A 24633-nucleotide genomic window follows, 5' to 3' on the forward strand; every position below is an offset into this window, starting at 1 on the left:
AGGAGACAAATATATATTGGATTTGGTTGAATCTCCTAAATGTAAAGATTTAGACTAGAGCTCTATTTCCATGCATGGTGCAGATGCAGGCATACGTTCATGGCAGTGGGGCACTTGGATGTGTGCAACTTATTTTTGGTGATTTGGTGATGGAAGGCGCAAGCGCATTGGTGTAAAAAGCTGTAAAAGCTGTAAAAAGAATTATAATAATAATAGAAGATAAAAACACAATTTTAGCAGGTGTGCAATCTGTTAATAAAATGTCCATTCAATCAATCACCTGCGCGGTGATTGATTGAATGAAAATTTTATTAACAGATTGCAGAATGGGTACAATACAGTACGGCTCAATACACACAATTGTTAAGGGGATGCAGACCAGAGAAAGACTTTTGTCTTGTTTACATCAGGGTCCCCCATTTTCATAATGAATTGTAAGTAAGGGTGCAATTAGCACCGTGCAATCCATTCTTTGTGGATCTAGCCCTTAGTCATTTAGCTAAGCAAAGGAACACATATAATTTGGCTTCTGCTCAAATGTAATAGAGTTTCAAACAGCCCAGTTTGGTATATGGTTGTGAGCTCACAATACCAATTTAGATGCATATATTAGATGGTGAGATGCTATGCAATACATAACAGGGATCTGTTCATTTTGATGACAAATAAATCCTAAAAAGTCAACATTCAAATACAGTTGTGATAATATATACTCACTGTGAGGACAGCAATCACTGGCCCTGTTAAAGCCCAGTTGAAGTTACGATCTGTGGACAGCCAGCATCTGCAACGTCATCAAACAAAACACACAGGTCGGTTTTCAAAGGAACATAAGGTGGAGTGTCAGGGTGTAAAACCAATAGAAACACCCTGATGCGTGAATTCACAGCAACCATCCATTCATGCTCTGCCGTTTTCTGCGCTCTGTGCTTACTGTAGCAGCGTGGCACAACACTGAGGTTGGTTTCATTCCAATGTGGTCAATACGACCTGGACCGAGTCATGTGTAACACCTACATGAGCACAGAAATCACCAGGATCCATGTACTTCTACTGTAACCAACCAGGCCCCTCTTGTATTGGGAATCGTGCGAAATAAAAGCAATGCAAGTACAGACATAGAACGAGTATAAAAAAGACAGAATAAGAGCAGAGCAATAAAATACACATAAATTAGCATAGATTAGCAAGATTAAATAGTTATCATCTACAGTAGCTACAATCACAGTCTGGATGCAATGAGTCCAAGCAGCAGAGTGTATTAAAAGGCTATGGTGAAGAGGTACGGTTTTTAGCTTACTTTATACTGTATGTGTATGAGAGAAGCGTCTCTTTTTGTGTTGTGAAGAAGGCACGGCAACGCCTCTACTTCCTCAGGCGCCTAAGGAAGTTCCAAGTCAGTCAGAAGATCCTTAACACATTCCCTGCCACGCAATTTGAGCATCTTATACCATTCTCTGCCAGCACTGTAAGTCTATGGAGATGTTCACCTTCTTTGCAGGGCTATAACTTTTTTAATTGTATTGCTAAATTGACATTACTATGGCCCATTCAACATCGATTATCTATCGTTCAGGATGTAGGAACGTTTTACTTTTTCATCCATACATTCATACGAAAATACCGTCTAGAATATAAATATGTTTTTATCGTTTTCTGCAGTAATTCCTAGAACGTGAGATATAGGCATAAACGCATATATAGATTATCAAATACCGCTTGTTGCCGATCCACGCTATATAAAAAATGTCAACTGTACATGATCCTAAACGTTATGACTGATCATGCGCGGATGAGCGGAGGGGGGGGGTCGTTTATAATTCCGTGATCGTCGTTAAATGCTTTATGTAGTATGGGTGATATATTGATCAGAGCAGTTTGCATGGATAATAATAAACAAACAGGCTGAACGTAACGTCAGCGTCCTCTTACCGTTCGACGATGATACTGGAGGAAAAATATCCCACTTATTTGACGGCAATCGCCTAAATCCATTTCCCGTTTGTATAATACACGGCCAAATCGTATCGATTATTGCGTTATGGCAGCAATCGCTACACACAGACGTGTGTCTAGAGTCCCGCAACAATATGCGAGTGGCCGGACACATTTCGGAGACGTACCGAGATCGACTCGCCCATTTCCGGTTTGGCAACTCGCCGATCATCCACCAGGGGGCAGTATTGAAGCGTTGCAGAGTTGTGCCGGCTCACACTGCATCAGACCAGGCTCCGTGAGGGAAATATGAATAACATGGCGAAAAAATGAAATATGATCTCAATAACGTTGTACGCCGTGGATTGGCAGAATTAGCATGAACTTGAAACACGTTGTACGACGTTTTTGGCGCAGGATGTGTTAAGAACTTCTACTCATGCACAATAGAGAGCATCCTGACTGGCAATATCACCTCCTGGTTTGGGAATAGCACCGCACAAGACCGTAGCAGACTACAGAGAGTGGCACGGCACGTTCTCCAGAACATTTACAACAAGCGGTGCATGGGTGAGGCTAAGAGAATTATCAAAGACTCCAGCCACCCAAACAACTGCCTCTTTGAACTGCTGCGGTCAGGCAAGCGATACCGGAGTCTCATGGCAAGCACAGAAAGACTCAGAAGAAGCTTCTATCCCCAGGCCATCAGGATGCTCAACGAACAATAACACTAACAACCATCAAATGCACTCACAGCACACACATCCAGCACACACATCCACACGCACACACTCACTTTAAACAAACAACTCACTGCAGCACCCACTTTACACACTTTAGAACACCTAAACACACTTTATATGTATTGGTAAAGAATTTGCACTACAACCCATACCTCATTACACCTTACTGTAAATTGTACCTCATCCCATTTCTGCTTTGCACTATATAGTATATTGTATATTAGTATATTGTATGTCTTAGTTATTATATGTCTTTTTGAAAATAGATTCCCAAAACACAAAGCGGAGACCGGTGGGGCAGTTTACGCTACACTTGCATTATTTTGTAAAAATCTACGTGATCATTGTGTGTTTGTTCTTCAGACGTACAGGGAGAGACAGCTCATGTGTAGGTATACCGATCACTACTCACATCTCTGACTTAGTTGCGCCGTAGCCATCTGAATACACCAATGCAGATATGCTCACAATCACAAATGGAACACCATAGCCAGTCAGGTAGAGGTATGGCCAGGGGAGGCCGTCCCTCTGGATGACCTGCACCTTGGAGAGCCTCCGGACCAGCAGGTAGAGCTGTATGGCCTCCAGCAGCATCCATAGAAAACTGGCCACAATCAGGAAGTGTTGTAGTCCAGCCATAACAGTGCAGGCCATCTGTGGAGATACGTATAGCGGTTGTCCAAACCTTTAGCGCCGTTGAGTAAAATTGTATTGCAACGGTTGTGAGTGGACATTTCAGAAAGAAATGTGTTGAGTTCCACATATACTGTCTTAAACCCTTACACCCTTGTTACAAATTGCATGCAGTATTTTTGGAACCAGTGTTTGGTTGATTGGCACAGTTACAAAGCAGACTTGGAGCTGCAAGGCTGTATCTCATCAGAGCCACAGGAGCATTCAAAACGTTGCCATGAAACACTTGGTCCTCGAATACTATCGGTTTAGTATAGAGGTCACTATAATTGTATTTAATGTGTATATTCAATACTCCAACATCCTATTATGTGATGTCAGTAAACTGAGCACAGCAGAAACCAGAGAGGAAAAATATCTGTATTTCTCCTAGGTTTTGATTTGTCAATTCCAGTGCACTAAGAAAATGTTTCTGCCAGTGTCCATATCCGACACACAACATTTAATTTGGGCAAATGGATCCATTTGCCCAAATTAAATTATGTGTGTCGGATATGGACACTTCAAGAGCCCATCATCCCCTTACATTGAGACATGTGCCATAGTTTAATGTCTCTTGAAGAAACCTAATCTGGAACCTGTTGTCATGAGCAAAATTAGACCTATTTCCAAACCATCTTTTTTTTTTATCAAAGAAATAGGCTCCTCTCAATTCACACCGTATCTGGATTAGTTCATCTTTGTGTTCAAAGTATTAGCCTGAAGACCACTAGACTCTTCTCCAGAAGATTCTCTTTGATCCAGTCACCTCTAATGACGTTTGAGAAGAAAGCAAGGACTGAGGACTCTAGGAACCTCTTAAGTTCTGTGACAGCTTTCTTTTCTAATACCTCATATTGGACATATGTGTCATTCCACAGCAGCAGCAGATGGGACAGAGAAAGGCTGACACAGAGATGAAGACGAGCAGTGTTGTTGATCTTGGGGTTCCAGCTACACAGGAGGAAGGTGAGGATGGCCAGAGCAAAGAAGCACAGACCAATAGTCACACACACTCTGTTCAGCCACTCTAGGAATGGATCTTCTGGTGGAGGCTGAGAGGACAGAATAATGCAAATAGACAGATTAGTCAACTTTACCTGGTTTGTCTGACCAAAACACATAAGAGAACCACAGTACCTCTCCGGTCTGCAGGATGAGGGCGAAGGTGGAGAGGTGGGAGCAGCTGCACACTGTGTGGTTCTCATCAGAGTATGCAACCCAACAACCCTCCACTGACCAGCGCCGGCTCTCTTCCTCTTCTTTTCCTTCACCGTCCCTCCGTTCAGCTTCTACCTTCTCTCCTTTGTTCTCCCAGTACACACAGGTCACCAGGCCAGACCCAGACAACCTCTGAGAAAACAAGAGATAACTCAATGCATGGATGAATAGATTTATAGATGGATGGATGATCACTGATACATTTGTCTATGGAACACCTTCTTGTGTTGGATGGTGAAGTTGACAGGTTGTGAGAGCTGGGTGTTGTTGGTTTTTGGCAGGATGGCAGTGATGACATCAGAGAACATCTCGGTCTGGTTCTCTGTTTGAAAGTAGTGATCACTCAGAAGATTCTCCATCCCAGTGAGAATCATGAAGGCGGCTGCTGCAGAACCTGGGAACATCCACACAGTAGATCATCGAGTACAGTATGGATAAACTTTTACCATATTAATCGCCACCATCTTTGTCTTCATCATCACCCGCTCACCATTGTTGTTTTCAGCCAGAGCCTGCAGGTTGATCTCCATGGTGTGTCCTTTGGCCGTGAGAGGAGGACTATCGCCATGGTCACCGCCTGGACCGATGGTTCGTAGACTAAAAGCTGGCACATACACATACCCGGAAATTGAAACAGGTTGATTCAGATCTCTACCTTATACTCAACTGCACACATCTACATGCTAAGAGGCATCTGAATTTACCCCCGGCTGAAATCTGCACACATCTACTGTACACACTAAGTGGCTTCTGTCTTACCCCCGGCTGAAATCTACACACATCTACTGTACACACTAAGTGGCTTCTGTCTTACCCCCGGCTGAAATCTGCACACATCTACTGTACACACTAAGTGGCTTCTGTCTTACCCACGGCTTCTGTCTGCACACTTCTGTTGGTGTTGTTCTGAGTCGGCTCCACCAGGGCAGAAACCAGGTGCTCAGAGATGTTCAGGATCACGCTGCCAGTGTCGTCGTCTCCTTCACTACTCACCACCTTGCTTGACCTATCCTGTGGGCCAATACCTGACACTTCCTAGGAAAATGGTTTTCAATTAGTCATTGTAACTTAAATGGGCATTTGGCCGTGTTACATTTTACATGTGGTAATCATACATAAAACGTACCGACATGTTCTGCGTCTTGGGTGAACTCAGCTGGTAGACCTCTGGTGAACTATAGTCACTATTTCCTCAACTATTTCATTAAGGGTCAAGTTCCCACAGAGCTTTTCCTTGAGACTAATACCAAGGAAATAGTGTATGCAGTTCACTAGATGTCTGCTTTCTGCTGGTCTACGTCATCCAGCTGAGTTTCTGGGGGCGGGGTATATTGGTGAGTTTTATGTACGATGATCACATGGTATCACATGTCCTCCTCACAACAGAACCATAGGATTCAGGTTGAAAATCAGCTAACTTCTCTAGTCTCTATTACTTTATAAAAGAGAATAATATAAATATAACCATAAACAAAACAAAGGAAATTACTAATGAATTTAGTAATTCATTTGTAAACGTTGGACATCATTTGGAGATTGTGGAGCCGAGTGATAAGGAAGGCCTGGATGAGAAAATGGTTAGTCAAAACCCCTATTCCATCTTTATTATGAGTGTAAATGAAAACGAAATACTTGATATAGTTAAAAACTGGAAGTTAGTCAAAGAAATAATATAATGTATAGTAACACCATTGACACACATTTACAACCAATCCTTCCTTACCGGCATCTTCCCCAGCAAAATGAAAACGGCTAAAGTCATTCCCATTTTCAAAAGTGGAGACAGGTATAAACTCTCCAACTACAGGCCAATTTCTCTGCTCTCACAATTCTCTAAAATCATCGAAAAACTGTTTGCGCAAAGACTCAACAACTTCATAGATAAACATAATCTACTGAGTAGCCACCAGTATGGGTTTAGAGCTAACAGGCCCACCTCGATGGCAGTGATGGAACTGGTGGAAGCTATTTCAACTTCAATAGGAATATACTGTGGGGGTGTTCATTGTGTTCAAGCGTTTGACTCCATTGACCATGGATTGCTTCAAACAAAAATGTTGAGGTATGGTGTCAGAGGAATTGCACACTCATGGCTAAAAAGCTACCTTGAAGACAGACATCAGTATGTACACATGAAAAATGTCGATTCAGACTCATTAAAGGTTGTGTGGAGTTTCACAGGGCTCTGTGCTGGGTCCAATACTATTTATTATGTATATAAATGATGTCTGTGATGTGTATAAATGATTAAAATATGTCTTGTTTGCCGACGACACAAGTTTGTATTGATCTGGAAAAAATGTGGAACAGCTCCTGAATGTAGTGGAGAAGGATCTGAGATCACTAAAAAAGTGGTTTGGCATAAATAAGTCGTCACTGACTGAATCTAAGCAAAACAAACTATATCATTTTTGTCAATCGAAAAATGTATAATCAGGTTAAATTAATGATTGATGATGTTGAAATTGAACGTGTGTATGAAAATATTTTTTTTGGAGTGACAATTGACGAGAAACTAAACTGGAAATCACATATAAAAAGAAAAATATCCAAAACCATTGCAATATTATATAAAATGAAATATATTTTAAACAACTCACTCTATTTATTGTACTGTTCGCTCATAGTTCCATACATAACGTACTGTGTGGAGGTATGGGGAAACGCATATAAAACAAACACTAACCAAATGTTCATAATGCGGAATTGTGAACCAAGCAGATTACTATGAATTGACAAACACACTCTTTATTAAATCAAATACCTTAAAATAGGAAGATCTTGTTGATCTTAGCACTGCAATAATAATCGACAAAGCACATAACCACTCACTTCCAAGTTGCATTCAGGAGTTGTTCCAAAACTATGGAATAACTGTGACAAAGAAGTAAAAATGTGTAGTTCGATACATAAATATAAAACTTTATTATTATCCTAATTATATTTTATTATAACCTAACTATTAAAATCATGACAAAATAGGTCAAAATAGGCTGGTTGGCGCAGCGGACTAAGCGCTCGTCACCAACGAGACACTGGTATCGAATCCGGCTGTCAGCGTTGCCTCCGGCTTGGCCGGCCGTCATACTGGCTCAGCGGGAGGGAAGCCGGTGGGTGGGTCCGGGTCGTTGTAAACAGCGACTCCTACAGTTTGGTCGGGGCGCCTGCACAGCGAGGGAAGGATCTGGAGGGAGGTAGTGTGACCTTCCACATGTTACACTCTCCCAGTGAGATTCCGCGCTGCCAGGTGAAAAGAAGTGGTGGGCTGGGTACACATGTTGTCGGAGGAAGCATGTGATAGTGTCCGCCCTCCCAGACCGACGGTAGGGGGTAGAGTGCGCAACGACCAGGAAGGGGATTGGGAATTGGCATAACGACTAACATTGGGACGGGAGAAAAGCGGAAAAAGAAGGGGGAAAAAGATAATCCAAACCAAAAAAAAAACGTGGCAAAATAATATATATATACAAATCATAAATAAATGTGTATATAAAACTATGAAACTTTTGTAACCTTTTGTTTTTGCAAAATGATGTACTGAATCGTGTTTTTTTTTTTTTTTTGTAAATAATGTAATGTGAAAAGGGTAGGCAATTATAAGCCTCGGCTTCAGCTTACACCTTTTTCGTAATTTTCTTTCTTTTATAAATGTTCTACTACTGTACATTGCTTTGTAAAAGAAGACAGAAATAAAATCATTCATTCCTTGAGAACTGAAAGGCTTACAAAACACAAGCACAACATGCAATACAGTTACAAGACACTAGAGGCAGACTACACAATGATACTGCAACATTTTTGTGTCGAATGGTGAATACCATATTTGCTGAGAAGCTATTTGTCACCGTCTGCGAAAAGAAGGAAAAGGACATGGCAAATTATTGTTATGGATTATTATATTAAATTACCCTTGACTCACAATGTAGACTTATAACTGTGTGTCAGATCAGAGGTCGGTCGACTAACCGCTTCTGGTAGGATGATGTCAGTGTTGTCCTTCAGCTGTTGCTCCACATGGCCAAGGAAAGCTCTTTCTTTTGTCTGGCCCTATGGCAAGAACACAGACCCAACCTCATCCACTGACCATATGACCTCATCCATCATCACTTTGGATTATGGCTGATCGTTACAATAGCCGCATCCACCGACCATATGACCTCATTAACATCAGGGACAGAACACCCAGCAGTGATTCTTTACTCTCCTGCCATCAGGCAGATGCTACAGAAGTCTGAAATCCAGGACCACTAGTTTCTACCCACAGGACATCAGGCTTGTGAACAGCTCCCTCAACAACCCCCCCCCCCCCCCCAGCAGCATAGGCACCGTCACAATGGACCGTTTCTGATCGTCTGAGGGCGACAATATACAATATTTCTTGGGATGCTTTGGGCATATATGTTTGCATTGCATTACCTTGTAGTTCACCACTCAAAAGGTTCTATCTTTCAAAACGAAAAGGGAAAATAGTACTCACCTCCAGAGGCTCTATTTCATCTAGAATGTCCTGAAGATCTGTTGGGTGTATGTGGAAACAAAATCGATTTTATTTTATGACAATCGGGATATGGCAGCATACTGTGAGGGCTGTGGGTGTGTGTGTAGGTCACGAGGAGATAATAGGGACTCTTAAAGTTATCCGTGGAACGAATAACCACTAAACTGCTTACGCAGACATTTTAGGAGAAGGGGAAAAATAAACAACACAAAACAACCTTTACAGGTGGAAGCCTCAAAGTGAGTAATTAAGAAAATAAATCAAGTCCAAAAAAAAGGACTACTCAATAAAGAGGTATAGTAGAAAAGTAAATAAGCCACAAAGGCTCCTCCTAATAACGGAGTTTATATTGAAAAAGTAAAACGATAAACCTCCACTAAGGGAGTTTATGTGTAGAATAACGCCAGTAGCCTAAAACAAGAATGACTGCAATAAAGGCTCAATTCTGAATCAGAGATCAGCACTACACTTCAATATAACAAGCCTGACCAAAAGGATAGCCAACACTAGGAAATGAATTAGCAGTTGACACTGCGAGATCCAAACTTAAATAGGCTCAGCATTGCCATAGGCACAGCTGCACTGAATCAGGTGCAATCAAGCCCACACACCTGCCGACCCATGAGGCAATTAACCACAGGGACCAGGGATTGACAGCTATCCCTCACAGAAAGGTGAAATAAAGCAAAAATAGACAGCTGTCCCTCACAGAAAGGTGAAATAAAGCAAAAACCATGCCCAAAGACCCTTAATAAAAGCATACAGGAGATCTTGTTTACTGTGCTCACTTTGACAAGATGTGACGCCCTCAACCCACAGGATTCCGGTGGAGGGGAAGAATTTGTCAGGGCAGGAACAGTGGAAGGTCCCCGGGGCGTTCGTACACACAGCTTTACGACCACACAGACCTGGTGTCTCACTGCACTCATCTATGTCTGTAGAGGAGAGAACACACATTTACAAAGATCAGCTGTCATGGCACCACAGAGATGCAATCTCTAGGCTCTCTCTTTTTATGGTAAAAAGAAAGAAAAACATTACACAAGCACAAACGCCGGACAGACCTTTGCATGGGTCTTTGAAGCTGGCTATAAAGTCTGGGTTGGTCAGCCGGTAACCCGGGTTACAGGTACAGCTGTGAGCCCCGATAGAGTTGGTACAGTTGGCATCAGGTCCGCAGATGGTGGCATCTTTCACACACTCATCAGTATCTGTATCAAAAATACAAGGAAAGATCTTGCTCATTTTAAAGGGTAAGTTCAGAATTTTGGAATCCTAGCTCAATTTCTTACTCATCAATGATGTTGTCAAAGGGTAGAGTCCTTTCTTAGCTAAACATGTGCTGTGCTTCAAACTGGATATCCAGTTCCTCCACAGTTAGCCGCAAAACAAAAGTAAATGAGCTTTGCTTTGAGTGCACTGTGGAGTAGGTTTCAGCATTCATTTCAGTGGCGGTGCGCCATTACTTCAAATTAATTTTGTCACTAACTTGCCAGAGTGTTATCCAGTATGAAGAACAGCTTGGATTGTGCTGGGTCTACCCAGTAACTACCCACTAACAATCATTGGTAAGTACAGTAGGAAATAGGGCTAGGGTCCAGAATTCTGAACTTGCCCTTTAACCTCCCTACTACACATCTATATACACACGGTTCCTCTGGGTTATTGCAGGTTGCATTTTCCATACAGAATTTCAAAAGGCCAGTGACGTAGAATTTAGCCCAGATTAGAACCCCAATTGACAACAAGGTAAACCAGACGTCTATTGGTGGTTAATATTATGGGAAATGATACAAATGTCCTCTCTGAAAGCTATCTGGCTGCAGGCTAGTCTATCTTAGCACAAACAAATGGAAATGGATATGGACCACTAGCTTAGCTTAAAGCTCCGGGAGAGGTGTTTTTGGCCAACAGCTAAGCTAGCTGGTCCGTATCCGCTTGCATTCCTTTGTGCTAAGATAGCTTTCTACTGAATGCACAGAGAGGAAATTGCTGTCTGTCTTCTTGTCTCCCATGATGTTGGTGTGTTAGCGTTCCTTTAACTCATTGGTGGCCAATAACGAGTAAACTAGTTTTTGGATCCTTTGATCTTTTTCCTTTGATCCCCATTCTAAACGATCATCCGGATCACTCTAGCGGTCCCTGGCTCATTTGCCTATGTTGGAATTGCAATGCCGATTGAATTTCACCAGGTGGCAGTATCGCCTACCTTTTGAACTCTGATAGAAAGGGATCAGTATAGACAATGAATGAACTGGACTATCAAGACTCGCTTTGAGGGGGAGGAGCTCTTGCAAAGCAATCGCTAGCAGATCTGCTCGCCTCAAAACCTATAGTTTCCCGTAAACACGTGTAATTACATATAAACAGGTAATCCCGATCGCCGATGGGATCATTGGAATTATTCTTTTTGGAGTACCTACTGGCCAAGGTAAGGACCCCCTGCTGCATGGATAAAGCTAAGAGAATAATCAAAGACCCCAGCCACCCAAACAACTGCCTCTTTGAACTGCTGCGGTCAGGCAAGCGATACCGGAGTCTCATGGCAAGCACAGAGAGACTCAGAAGGAGCTTCTATCCCCAGGCCATCAGGATGCTCAATGAACAATGAACAATAACAGACCATAAAATACACCCACAACACACACATCCACACGCACACACTCATGATGCACACACACACACACTCACTTTAAATAAACAACACACTGTAGCACCCACTTTACCCACTTTAGACACTAACACACTTTATATTTATTGGCATCAATCTCATGCACCTCACCACCACAAGGTGGCACCACAAGCTGAGCTATACTTCACCATTTCGACACTGTACTGTATCTGCATTGTATAGACTGTACATATACTGTATATATGTATATTGAACATTTTTGTTTTGTTTACACTTGTTTACGTACTTGACTTTCTATTTTATACTTATATTATACTATTTTACACTATCTTGTTATTTTACCTAGCACACTCTCAGGAGCAAAACAGAAAGAAGCATTACATGCAAAAGTATTCTGTATTTCTGTATGACAACTAATAAAGAAACTTGAAACTTGAACTTGAAACCTATGTCTATGTTTCTGTAACGATCACAGTGTCTGTGTACATGTTATATACCTTTGATTTGTCAGGGGATCAACCAGAACGATTTGGGCTTATTGCTTATCACGTTTTATCTCGCGATCTATGGAAAAAGACTGGATTACTTTGGAAATGGGCGATGTTTAGCGTGTAATAAACTACAAACTACAGTGTGTAGAAACAAACTATTTTTTACATGTTGGACTAGAAATAGTGTCTGTCAAATGAGCCCTACTATTGTCTCCATAGCTATAATATAGAATATACAATAGCTCAGCAAAGATCGGGAAATATTGTGAAAATGGTCAAGAAAAGCTGGTGCTAGTCAGTGCAGATGGGGAAAGGGGCGTGGCCGTCAATGAGTTAAGACTCTTAAGGCCAGGCAGGCCAAATCTTACCTTGGCAGGGGTTGGTCCAACTGGGTTTTTTGTCTGGTTTGGTTGGTGAGTACCCCTGTTTACAAGCACAGGTGTAGGCCCCAGGTGTGTTGGTGCAGAGAGAGTCAGGACCACAGGGGGTTTTGGATTTGCATTCATCTGTGTCTGTGGAAGAAAGAGTTTAGTTCATATGACTGAACTATTATAGAGCTCCTAGACCTATAGCTTAATAACATGATAGGTCTATAATCAGGCCATTACATATCAATAACTAAATATTGTATCTAACTTCATACCTAAGACAGTGTGCACCCTTGTTAACAGACTCCACCGTTCACACCAGCATATACACACACGCAGAAAGACACACACACACAGAGAGGAGGGGTTGTGGGACAGTGAGTGGAGAGACAGAGAAAGGGGAGAGGAGCAGCGCAAGGTGAGAGCGATATGTAGAACGTCAGCTCTTTGACTGCCAGAGTGGAGTGGACTCAACCTTCATGACTTGGACTCGACTAGGGTAATGGGGACTCAACACTGACTCGACTCGGGCTCTTCTTTGGTGACTCGGACTTGGACTCTAACACTGGGGACTCGAGACTCGACTCGGACTCAAGATTTAGTGACTCGACTACAACACTGGAACTGAGAGAGACACTTTCTCTCTCGGGTCCAAGACAAGTACAAACAGAGACAGAACGGTTTAAAATCATGGATTTAAAATGTCCAAAAGTTATCAAATCAAATCAGATTTATTTGTAAGGCCCGACAACACAAGTTAATGTCCCCATGGGCCGGACACGTCTTCTTTAAACAAGTCAAGAAGAAACATCACAATAAGTCAAGAACAAAACAAGAACACCATAAGGTCCAAAACATTTAAAATAAATGCAACACTCACAGACATACCCCACGCGAAGGTAAGAAAAAACTCACTAAAACCTAGCAATAGGAAAAAATGCACCACAGGCAATGTGGAGGAGAGAAACCTTAGAAGGGTCATTCAAGGGGGGATCTCCCTTCTTAGATGTCGGTGATAGTAGTGTTGCAGTAAAAACAGGCGAACAGTTGGTAAGCATGCACTCATGTGTGTAGTGAAACACAGATAAGTGCATGCGATAGCAACTGAACATTTTGAAAGATTAAAGATAGAGCTGATAGCGATAGCAACTGAACATTTTGAGAGATTAAAGATAGAGCTGATAGCGGATCTATTTGAGGCAAAGGGGCGGCACAAAGAGGGTCGCGTCCTCCCGGTCTTCATCACGGGACGTCCAACACTCCGGTCATAACTCCGAGACAGCCGGAGACAGGGAGACAGGGGGGCGGCGCAAAGAGGGTCACGTTCTCCCGGTCTTCATCACGGGACGTCCAACACTCCGGTCATCACTCCAGGACAGCCATTAACCCAGCAATGAAACCATGTTGATAGACCATGGACAGAAGATGGTAAGAAGCTGATCAAGCTATTTTTAACCCATGACAAATACCAGCTCTACCTGTGATTAATAAGAGCAGCGGAGAAGACAGGTGCTGCTGGTGTGAACAACCAGACTAAGAATTTTCGTTTCAGAGGTGCTTCGACAGCGGTGTGTTTCAAGCTAAGGCTCCCACAGAGTCAGGCGGAACGTACGCGAAACAGACTCTGCAGAGGTCTGCGCAGCATACTCAAAGTGCGAACATCGACCTGCATTAAATGTGACACCGATCTGCATTTTACTCTGAACACTCACTCTGTGCCAAGAGAGAGTAGGGCAGGATCATGGTTCTATGGGTAGGATTGGTCAGGTAAGACTGTGGCAGGTAGATGATGCTAAATTCTGTTTTACTACATTTGGACCATGTCTTTTTTCATCATCTGAAGAAACTTGAGAAGTTTGAAAGTGTGTAAAAAAGCCAGATTTATTTCGAAAGCTTGAAAACAGAGATAACCTAGACTCTTTATTTTGACATCGGTGGATGACACCATGACAGAAAGTGTAAATAGCGCCCAAGGATTGTGGGACATTTTGTAAACTGGCACGAGAAATGTAGGAAATTGGTACGCGGTGGTATGCTCGACTATGAAACCTCAAATCACTGCGGACATGCCGCGCGGAGTCCAGTCCGCTGCTCACAGTACGCCCGACTCTGTGGGAGTCTTTAGTCAGCCTTCTTGCGGTACCAGAGCGAATGAGACGCAGATATTTTCTGCAACAATGGAAAATAGATACGCAGCCACCTCAACCAGCAAGAAACCAAAAATGTGCTCTGCAGAAAGTCTACATGCTGTGGTAGACTGGCTGGCGTGGTAATAGACGGCCGCTATGTGTCGGCCAAGGTACTGGGGCTATATTAGGAGTTCCAGAGAAACTCCCACCAGAGCAGAGCACATCAGCGCAGATGAAGTGCACCTGTGCCAGACGTGCCCGAGACAGGTGAGCGCAATCACCACACCATAGAAAATGGAGACAGAATGAATTGGAGTAGCTGAGGCAAAACCGGTACGAATGTGAGTAAGAGAGAACAGAGGAAGAGGAGGAAGAGTGCTGTCTGTTTGACCCCATGCTGTGTTTATCTGCTTTCAGAAGGAGGACCCTGCTGTGTGCTATATCCCCTGATCGTATGAGAACCCCTGCTTGTCTGACGTCTCTTCTCCCGGATCATCCCTCGCCCGTACGAGAACCGCTCTCTGTGGACTGAACCCCGCTAACGGACCAAGGCACTTCTCTAGGATTACGGACTGGCTGACGATCACACTAACCCCTCCTTTCCCCCTAAACAACATTAAAACGTTAGGTTATGACTATAACCAAGTTCTGTTAATTAGGGGTGACGCTTGGCATCACTCATGCACTCTCTCGCGTACGTGCACGCGCACTGAATAAATTCCACAAATGTACCTTTAATACCAGTATTAGTCTGACCACACCCCTCATCAGCTTACCTTCATAAGCAGGTGTGTGGTCACCTGCTCTCCTCCTTCCCAAGCTTTCACCACAAGGTGAGGTCAAGGGCTGCAGCGGCCGTCGGATGCCAAGCGTCACCCCTAATTAACAGAACTTGGTTATAGTCATAACCTAACGTTCTGTATCATTAGGGGCTATGCTTGGCATCACTCATGCACAAAGGGAGGCCAAGCGGAGCCACTGGCCGACAAATACACCCCGCTGAAGGCCCCCCACAACCAACAGAACAGGGAGGGCCGAGCCCCCCCGACCCCCCCTAATGGAGGGCACCCCCCCTATTAGAGGTTTACCGGGAGGGCGACGGACCCGACCGTGCGAAGAGGCACTCAAGCAACTCAACGCACAGGGTGAGCAGACCGTGGCTTGACCCCACGACTACACACACACGCACAACCCGCATGCCACCCGGGAACGAACGGAGGGAAACAACCTCGTTACTGCCCCCAGAATCACGGGATCAAGGGCAAACCCAACCCCGTGGCAAGGCCATAGCAGCGGAGCGCGAAGGAAGACCCAGACCCACCAAAAGGACTGGACTCCCTGGAATGGGGGCCCGGAGAAGTCCATGATGCCAGCATCAAGACCCCACCAGGTGGGCACTTAGTGACCCCGCCCCCCACATCGCCAGCGTATTCGGACAAAGGCCCCTCAGCCGAGCGGGCCCTGTCCTCCCCAAGAGTACACCGTCTGGCACACTGGCCCTGCAACAGGCAGACAGCATGGCCGTAAACACACAAGAGTTAACCAACGGAAGCAGGCAGTGCACCGGGGAAAAAGACCAGGCAACAGGCTGTTAACCCTAGCCTGGAGACTGCGGACGAGACAGGCGCCAGAAAGGACAGCTGAACACAGAGAAGGGGCGTATGCTGGCGTTGTTGCATGACCAAGCCTCCACAGAGAAGGCTGACACGATTGGCAGACGTCATGAACGTGCAGGGGCACCCTCAACCGGTGAACCCGGGAGTTGACACTGCAGCAACACACCAGAGAACCAACCACCCAGGTGTTACCCTATGCAGTGGTTGGTCCCATAACCCCTCAGGAAAAAAAACCCAAAACACACCTGCAGCACTGCCGCAGCCCGTGTTCCAGTTTCCAACAGGGTTATCCCGGGCCTACGGGTCAACGAAACACTACCCCGGACCGGGCCCGGTGATACGGGGAGCACAGGGTCCCCCGAGGAGGCCAAAACCACCCCAACAGGCCCCTCTTCGACATGCGTAAGAGAAGAGCGTAAAAAATGGAAAACCAGCCCCAGCACCCCGCACTTGGTATTCCCAGGAGGTCACCCAACCAAGTACCAACCAAGACCAACCTGCATGGCGGCCGAGATCCGACGAGATCGGGCGCGTACAGGTTGGCACGGCCGTAAGCCATTACGACAGTGTAGAATACAATGTACCCAACAAGGGTTCCATAGCGCTCAACCCTGTGACACCCGGACCGACCTAGCATTTTTCCCCCTGAAAAAAGCCCAAGTCCCTCAGGGTACCAGAACAGCAGATCTGCATCCCCGGCGGACAACGGGTGTAACTGATCTGGACCAGCGCGACCAGAACCAGTCCCGTGCCCTAACCACGCCGACATGCCAACTCCAGGAGAAGGGGCAGATATGCGTGTTGATCTTAAAACATAAAAAGAAGGCGCCACCCAGACGTTTCGGTGCGAACCGCGCCCGGCGGCCCACCCCCAGGGCGTGAGACCCTTCCCCATATGTTCAGATCCATTCCGTTATCATCCCCTGATATGAACGGGAACCCATCGACAACCACACAGGGTGTCGGAAGAGGAAAAAAAACCCATCCTAATTGCTTCATAAAAACGCTGTTTTAACCCCAAGCAATCAAGGCGCGCCAGTCAGCCAATGTCCAACAGAACATCCTGAGCTAGCACTATGTGTGCGTTTTGACATACCCACATCAACAATAGGCTATTTAGACCATCTTATTGAATCCCCAAGACGCCCAGGGGAACGACAAGAGGGGCGAGATGCAATCAACTCCATGAATGAATGAATGAAAACTTTACCCAACAGATTGCAGAAAGGGTACAACCCAGTACGGCGCAATACACACAATTGGTTAAGGGGAGGCAGACCTGAGAAAGACGTTAGTCTTGTTTTCATCAGGGACCCTCATTTCCAATCCATATAGACACATCCAACTCTTTATAATAATAAAGAAAAAGCATCACCCGTATGAACCAACTGCACAGCTGGGAGTAAAAAACCCGTTTTCACATGATTTTAATCCAGTCACTCTTGTTAATCAGAGTGTAAGACCAGACCCTCCCAGAAACACCTTCCCACATGAGTTTATAGTCATGAAAAAGATATGCCAACTGTGAGTCATGTGACCAACCGACTCAAGTTTACACATAAATCGGGCGCAGCAGAACTGTGAGCCCTACGCCCTAACTCGACACCTTTAAGACACCGTAACTCATGGAAGGCAACACCGCTACAACGGGCGGGGAATCCTGCCGTCTCCTGTCTTGTAATAGGAGTTGGCAGAATAACCCCCCCCCCCCTGCCAAGACGTCCCACCGGCTCGGCCCTGACTGGCTCAGCAGAAGAGATCAAAAATCCCCTAAACCAATCAAGTGGGAAAGGAGGGGTTTATTCGACACCCCCTCACAAAAACACACTTCGTTCCCTACACACAGAAAAACAACCGTAGCCATTTTGAAAACCTCCGGTAGAATGCAATGCATAGCATAAGCTAATACAATGCCCGCTACCCACAAAAAGTGAACAGGATTTACAACAAAACACAAGTCGCATGTGTGTGAATCCTACACCCGTTGACTATGTCGTACATAGCAAAAAACGCTGACCGAGAGTAACGGCTAGGCCGTGGAATGTGCGTGTACGAGTATTACTGCAACTAAACAACACAGCATTGTGAGACACATATACTTAGTTCAAGCAATGGAATAACACCAGTTTCTACCTGCATGTGGAGCATCAAGCTAATAGAACCTATTACTGAGTGTACGTTGCAGACCTTGCTTAACCTCGTAACACAACACGACTCATCTCACAACGTAAAAGTGCAGATTCATATATACACAACCCCACCATATGATTTGTTGAAGAAACACACAGTTTGTTCGGCCAAAACACAGTCCCCCTTATGTCGGGGAACTTTTTTATTTATAATGTTTTTTAAGGCACAAAATCATAGAGGGGCCGGGGAGGGTGTAAAAGAGAGGGGATACAGAGGGGAAAAGTCACTCAGCGGCATCTGCCACCTCGCGCCGCTCGAGTCTTGCCCCCCCGAGGAGCCCCGGAGGGACGGTAGGTTACTGTCTGCTGGACACGACGTTCCCTACCGTCTCCTCCGGTCGTGGATGGGCCGGCGGTGGCAGAAGCGCCGTCTCTTCTCCTGGCCCTCTTGGAAGGGCCAGCAGCGGCGGCGGAGGCAGTGGTAGCGGCGACGGAGACAGCTCGACGTCGCGGAAGCCTTCTGACTCCACCGGCAAAGACGGGAGGCGGAAAATGGGGTTGGAGGATGGATCTCTCCTCTGCCATCTCTCTGCATGTCGAGGTCATCAACCGCAGGGCCTTCCCGAACAGACCAGCGTCGGAGAGGGCGGCCGTCAGAAGAGGAGCTCTCTTCTTCTCTGGCACACGGGCCTGCTCCAGCCAAAGATGACGCTGGCCCAGGGTGGCCAGGGCGCGCACTTTCCCCATGGCTATGGCCAGCACCTGGGAAAGGTGCAGGACAGCTCCTGCAGCCTGGGTGATCTGATCGCATTTTACCTCGTTCAGATCCGTGCCGCCCGTCATGATCCCCGATACAAATCTAGCCAGGTGGGCGATGTTAGACGCCGCAGCCAGCGATTGTGTACCAGCGATGAATGACTGGTCACCCCAATAAGCCAATCGCCTAGCCGATTTCCCCTGGAGGACCGGCTTGCATAGGGGTTCCCACACCATATCCGGACAGAGGAGAGCGGCCATCGGACTGTCAAGCCGAGGCACGCCCTCCCCCATACCTTTGACTAACCCCGACACCCGCGTAACTGGTACGTAGGTGGGAGTTAGTCCCATGATGTTGGACACCGCCTGACCCCGACGAACATAGGCCCCCATCGAGGGGAAAAATGGGTAGACAACGTCCACCCCTCTCACTGGGCGACGCTGCCAGGGATGACCTATGAGATCATCAGGGACAGGTGCAGGCAATGGCAGCGGCAGCGGCACGCCGTTTGCGGCGGCGGCTACCGCCATGAGCTCGGGAAACAAAGCCCGCAGTTCCCCCTGCGGACTTTCCTCCACCGACCCCGCATCCCTCACATGCAGCAGGCTGCGACTGGTTAAGGAGCCACAGTCTGATGTGGCCGACAGTAGGGCATCCTGCTGATGAGGCCAAGGTGGTTCCTCGACATCCTCGAACAGGGAGCCCCATGGAGCCATTTCTCCCCCCTCCGGGGTCTCCTGAGGAGGGATACTCTCCTCCACGGGACCATCATACAAGAATCCGTCCGCCTCTTCCATGAAGTCCTCAGTTTCCATCGGAAATCCAGAGCCGGACGCATCTTCGCTGGTCTCCAGCAGTTCCCCAAACCCAGGCCGTTCGCGTCTGCACGCTACCATCTTGCGACGTGAACGGGCAGACGCGAAAAGTTTGCGTCGCAAATCCTCTGGCTCCAAGACAACCCCCCGTTCACCAACGGACGATTCCCCGGAACCAGAAGAACCAGAGTCGAGATCAGGCCATCGCCGGAGCGACGGCACCGACTCCTCGGCTCTTCGGAGAGGCAAACTATCCATCGGCTGTCTCCTGGGCTGGGTCGGCAACCACGAAAGTGGCAACAGCCCAGCACCAAAACGCACGACGGAGGCGGGAATGGAGAACCGCTGGTGAAGAGTAGGTCTAGCGGGTCTACTCTCCGCGGAATACATTATGACCCAAACTTTTTCTTTACAACAGATGTGAGAGAAGAAAAAATTAAGCACAATGTAAACTCGTCACAACTCTTTTCAACTAACAACACGTCAAGTGGGGTACTACCAGGCACTTCCTTGTGGTGAAAGCGAGAAGGAGGAGAGCAGGTGACCACACACCTGCTTATGAAGGTAAGCTGATGAGGGGTGTGGTCAGACTAATACTGGTATTAAAGGTACATTTGTGGAATTTATTCAGTGCGCGTGCACGTACGCGAGAGAGTGCATGAGTGATGCCAAGCAGAGCCCCTAATGATACAGAACTGCTGTTAAACTTGCTCCTACTGTGTGTTGTTTGTATTTTGTTAAATCCAGTCTAGTGACAACTCAGAACACCCCAGAGTCTGTCACAATGCAAACAAAAAATAAAGCACACGGTTTTGAGACAGAGCAAAGAGGCTTGTGGGAAATGTATTGAAAACACAGAGACAGTAGGTGTCACAGGGGAGGACACGCCCAGCGATGGTCCTAATGAGGACCTAGATGCTTACCTGGCCATTTTAACAGGCAAGTGCATATCCGACTGTTATATGTATGGGAATCTCCTATCGCAGTACTGCGCCATGCTGTCCCTTCTTCCCTGCTTAGATGAGGTCCATGGAGTCCCGGTGAGAGCGGGGGGAGCCGTCCTGTGGGGATGGTGATATGTGTTGGGGCCAGTGACAGCAGGCGAGTACGGGGCCGCCAGGGGGGGATAGTCTATTTCAGTTTTGAAGTCTACACATTAAGTCCCTCTTTCTTACGCAGCCAGGGTGTGCCGCTGGAGGGAGCAGGAGATTGATTGGCTGGCTGGCGTGGAGGGGCGGTGCCAGGAAGCCCGGGCGCTGTTGAAAGGAGAATTCGTTTTGGCAGTATGGAAGACAGAGTCGCAAGGACGACACCCGGGAACGCGGAACTGCGGAGATACGAGGACACGCCACTTTTCTCTTGTGCTTTCTTCCAGTGGAAACACTTCCTGCTCCAGCCTGCTGTGTTCACCCTCTCTGTGGAACGAGTAGAGCCAAAACCAGCGAGATACATTGTAGCCACGCTACCTGCCGTGAATAACTAAACACAAAGTATCAGAATAGTATCGGAATATCCAATTCTCAAAGAATCCGGTCTGGACCCCGATAACCTCAACAACTTCGGCCCCATTTCCAACCTCCCCTTCCTCAGCAAGGTCCTCGAGCGCGCAGTAGCCGCCCAGCTACAGTCACATGGCCCACCATGACCTGTTCGAACCACTCCAGTCTGGGTTCAGGGCTAAACACAGCACCGAGACCGCCCTGATCAAGGTAACAAATGACCTCCTCATGGCTACTGATGCTGGCTACATCAACACCCTCATCGTCCTGGACCTCTCAGCTGCTTTTCGACACCATCTCACACTCAATCCTCCTAGACCGCCTGGAAAGTGTCCTTGACATCACTGGTGTCCTGGTTCACATCCTACCTTACCAACAAGTGGCAGTATGTTTCCCTCAGGGGGTCCAGGTCAGCTCCAGCACCTGTTAAACAGGGTGTTCCCCAGGGTTTGGTGCTAGGTCCGCTCCTTTTTATGATCTACCTCCTCCCACTCTGTGATATCATAAGGAAACATGGCCTCCACTTCCACTCTTACGCAGACGACACGCAGCTTTACCTCCACACCAAACCCTCGGCTCCCCTTCCTCCCCCCTCCCTCACTGCCTGCCTCCAGGACATAAAAACATGGATGACCACCAACTTCCTTCAACTCAACAGCAAGAAGACCGAATTAATAGTTGTAGCCTCCCCAGCCCTCCTCCAAAAGATCGACCACCTTGTTCTCTCCGTGGATGGCTACTCCATCTGCCCCTCCACGGAGGTAAGGAACCTGGGCGTAATACTGGACTCAACCCTCTCATTTCACCCTCACGTCAAGTCTGTCACCAGATCCGCCTTCTTCCACCTCAGAACCATTTCCCGCCTCTGCCCCTCACTCGCCGACACCTCAGCGGAAACACTCATTCACGCCTTCATCACTTCCCGCCTCGACTACTGTAACGGAATCCTTCTTGGTGCTTCCAAGAAGGTTCTGGATCGCTTACAGTATGTCCAAAACTCTGCTGCGAGGGTCCTCACGCGCACCAAACCCTGGCAGCACATCACCCCCACCCTGCAAAAACTCCACTGGCTCCCCATCAACTACCGAATCCCCTACAAGATCCTCCTCCTCACCTATAAATCCCTGCACGGGTTGGCCCCTTCCTACCTGACCAACCTACTCCACCCCTACACTCCAGCACGAGGCCTCCGCTCCTCCAACTCCAACCTCCTCACCATCCCCCGCACCAGGCGTTCCACACTCGCTGTAGCTGCCCCCAGGCTGTGGAACTCCCTCTCCCCCTCCATCCGAGGCTCTGACACCATCAACCTCTTCAAAACCAACCTAAAAACCCACCTGTTCACACTTGCCTTCACGCAACATGGCTCCGCTCCCAAGTAGCCCACCCCTGACTCTTTTCTTTTAAGCCACAGACCCTGTTTGTTTTTGTTTTGTTTTCTGTTTTTTGTTTGTTAATTTCAACCACTTCATCCAATTGGACAGCACCTTGCTTGCTTTTTTTTTATCTTATTTGTTTTTTCCTGTTGTTACTATACACATATATTCATAAAAAAAAGATTTAATTTTTTTTTTTTTTTTTTTTTTACTCTTTCCTTGTACAGTGTCCTTGAGTCTGAGAAAGGCGCTTCTCTCTCTATATTATTATTATTATTATTATTATTATTATTATTATTATTATTATTATTATTATTATTATTATTATTATTATTATTATTATTATTATTATTATTATTATTATTATTATTATTATTATTATTATTATTATTATTATTATTATTATTATTATTATTATTATTATTATTATTATTATTATTATTATTATTATTATTATTATTATTATTATTATTATTATTATTATTATTATTATTATTATATCTGTGCCGGATGAATGTACTGTTTCCCAAGCTATCAGTGAATGTGAACTGTGCTATAAGAAACTTTGGATTATACAAACTGTCATTACAACTGAAGAGAATTGAGAGCACTGCATGCTTAAACGCTGCTACGGGCACGGGCCCGCTCGTTGAAGAGCAGCAAAGGTGCGCATATTGACTGACAAATGAACGTGGGAGCTCGACGTGTGTAATTAACTGTGCTATTTCCTTGCAGCCAGGAGGACACTACTGCAATACCCTGGTCTGCTCTGCACTGGGAAGTACCCTATTCTCCGGTCCTAGTTGGAACACTTTTCAGCCCGAGGCCGTGGGAGAGAGGGAGGGGGGAGAGACCCTCCCCGCCGACGCGCCTTCGGGCTGCGTTATATCCTTTTTTGTCGTATTGTCTATAACTGTGACTGGCGCTTCCACTGCCCCAACCTAGGCTAAACCTCATAGTGCCCCATACCCACTACCCTAACATGCCCTCTTATCTTTATTGTGTGCCACCAGTGTGTATTGTTCTTAATATTAATTAATTATGTGCTGTGACTCTATGAATGAGTGCAAACTTTCTCAACTTAAATGAGCGCAAAACAGAGATAATTTTATTTAGTAATGATTCACCTGACCCTACTGCCATTGCCCTAGGCCCCCTGGGCTCAAATATCTGCTCCTCTGTCAGAAACCTCTGAGTAATCTTCGACAGAAATTTAAAATTTGATAAGCAGGTTAGTTCTGTGGTCAAAACTAGCTTTTTCCACCTCAGACTCATGGCCAAGACCAAACCATACCTCTCCCAGAAGGATCTGGAGAGGGTGATCCATGCCTTTATCTCGACCCGGCTGGATTACTGCAATGCGTTGTATGTCGGCATTGACCAGTTGCTGCTCCGTCGCCTACAACTGGTACACAATGCGGCTGCACTTCTGCTTTCCGGTACCAGGAAACGTGACCACATCACACCAGTTCTGGCTTCTCTCCACTGGCTCCCCGTCCGTTTCCGTATTGATTTTAAACTTTTACTGACTGTTTTTAAAGCACTACATGGGCTGGCTCCACTGTACCTAGCTGAGCTCCTACATCACCCAACCCCATCCAGAGCCCTAAGGTCTGCTGACCAGCTGCTGCTGGAGGTGCCTAGGACCAGGCTTAAAACTAGGGGAGATAGAGCCTTTGCTGCTGCTGCCCCCCGGCTCTGGAACAGCCTCCCCCACATAGGATCTGCCCAGAGCCTAGAGGTTTTTAAATC

General features: G+C 46.2%; 1 protein-coding gene across 1 annotated transcript in view; it reads right to left on the reverse strand.

The window, feature by feature from the left end:
- The window catches only part of LOC311240585 (adhesion G protein-coupled receptor E3-like), a gene marked incomplete at both ends in the record, with an annotated part of 93875 nt that overhangs the window by 31748 nt on the left and 37494 nt on the right, over positions 1-24633 (reverse strand). Inside the window, 10 exons of the mRNA XM_084329160.1 lie at positions 718-784; positions 3091-3332; positions 4202-4405; positions 4491-4703; positions 4790-4965; positions 5062-5175; positions 5441-5606; positions 9049-9086; positions 9858-10004; positions 10134-10280. Of these exons, the coding sequence (XP_084185286.1) occupies positions 718-784; positions 3091-3332; positions 4202-4405; positions 4491-4703; positions 4790-4965; positions 5062-5175; positions 5441-5606; positions 9049-9086; positions 9858-10004; positions 10134-10280 (1514 nt within the window). The remainder of the gene's footprint in view (positions 1-717; positions 785-3090; positions 3333-4201; positions 4406-4490; positions 4704-4789; positions 4966-5061; positions 5176-5440; positions 5607-9048; positions 9087-9857; positions 10005-10133; positions 10281-24633) is intronic.

This window comes from Notolepis coatsorum (assembly GCF_963971535.1).
Source record: "Notolepis coatsorum genome assembly, chromosome: 14".
Taxonomy (NCBI): domain Eukaryota; kingdom Metazoa; phylum Chordata; class Actinopteri; order Aulopiformes; family Paralepididae; genus Notolepis; species Notolepis coatsorum.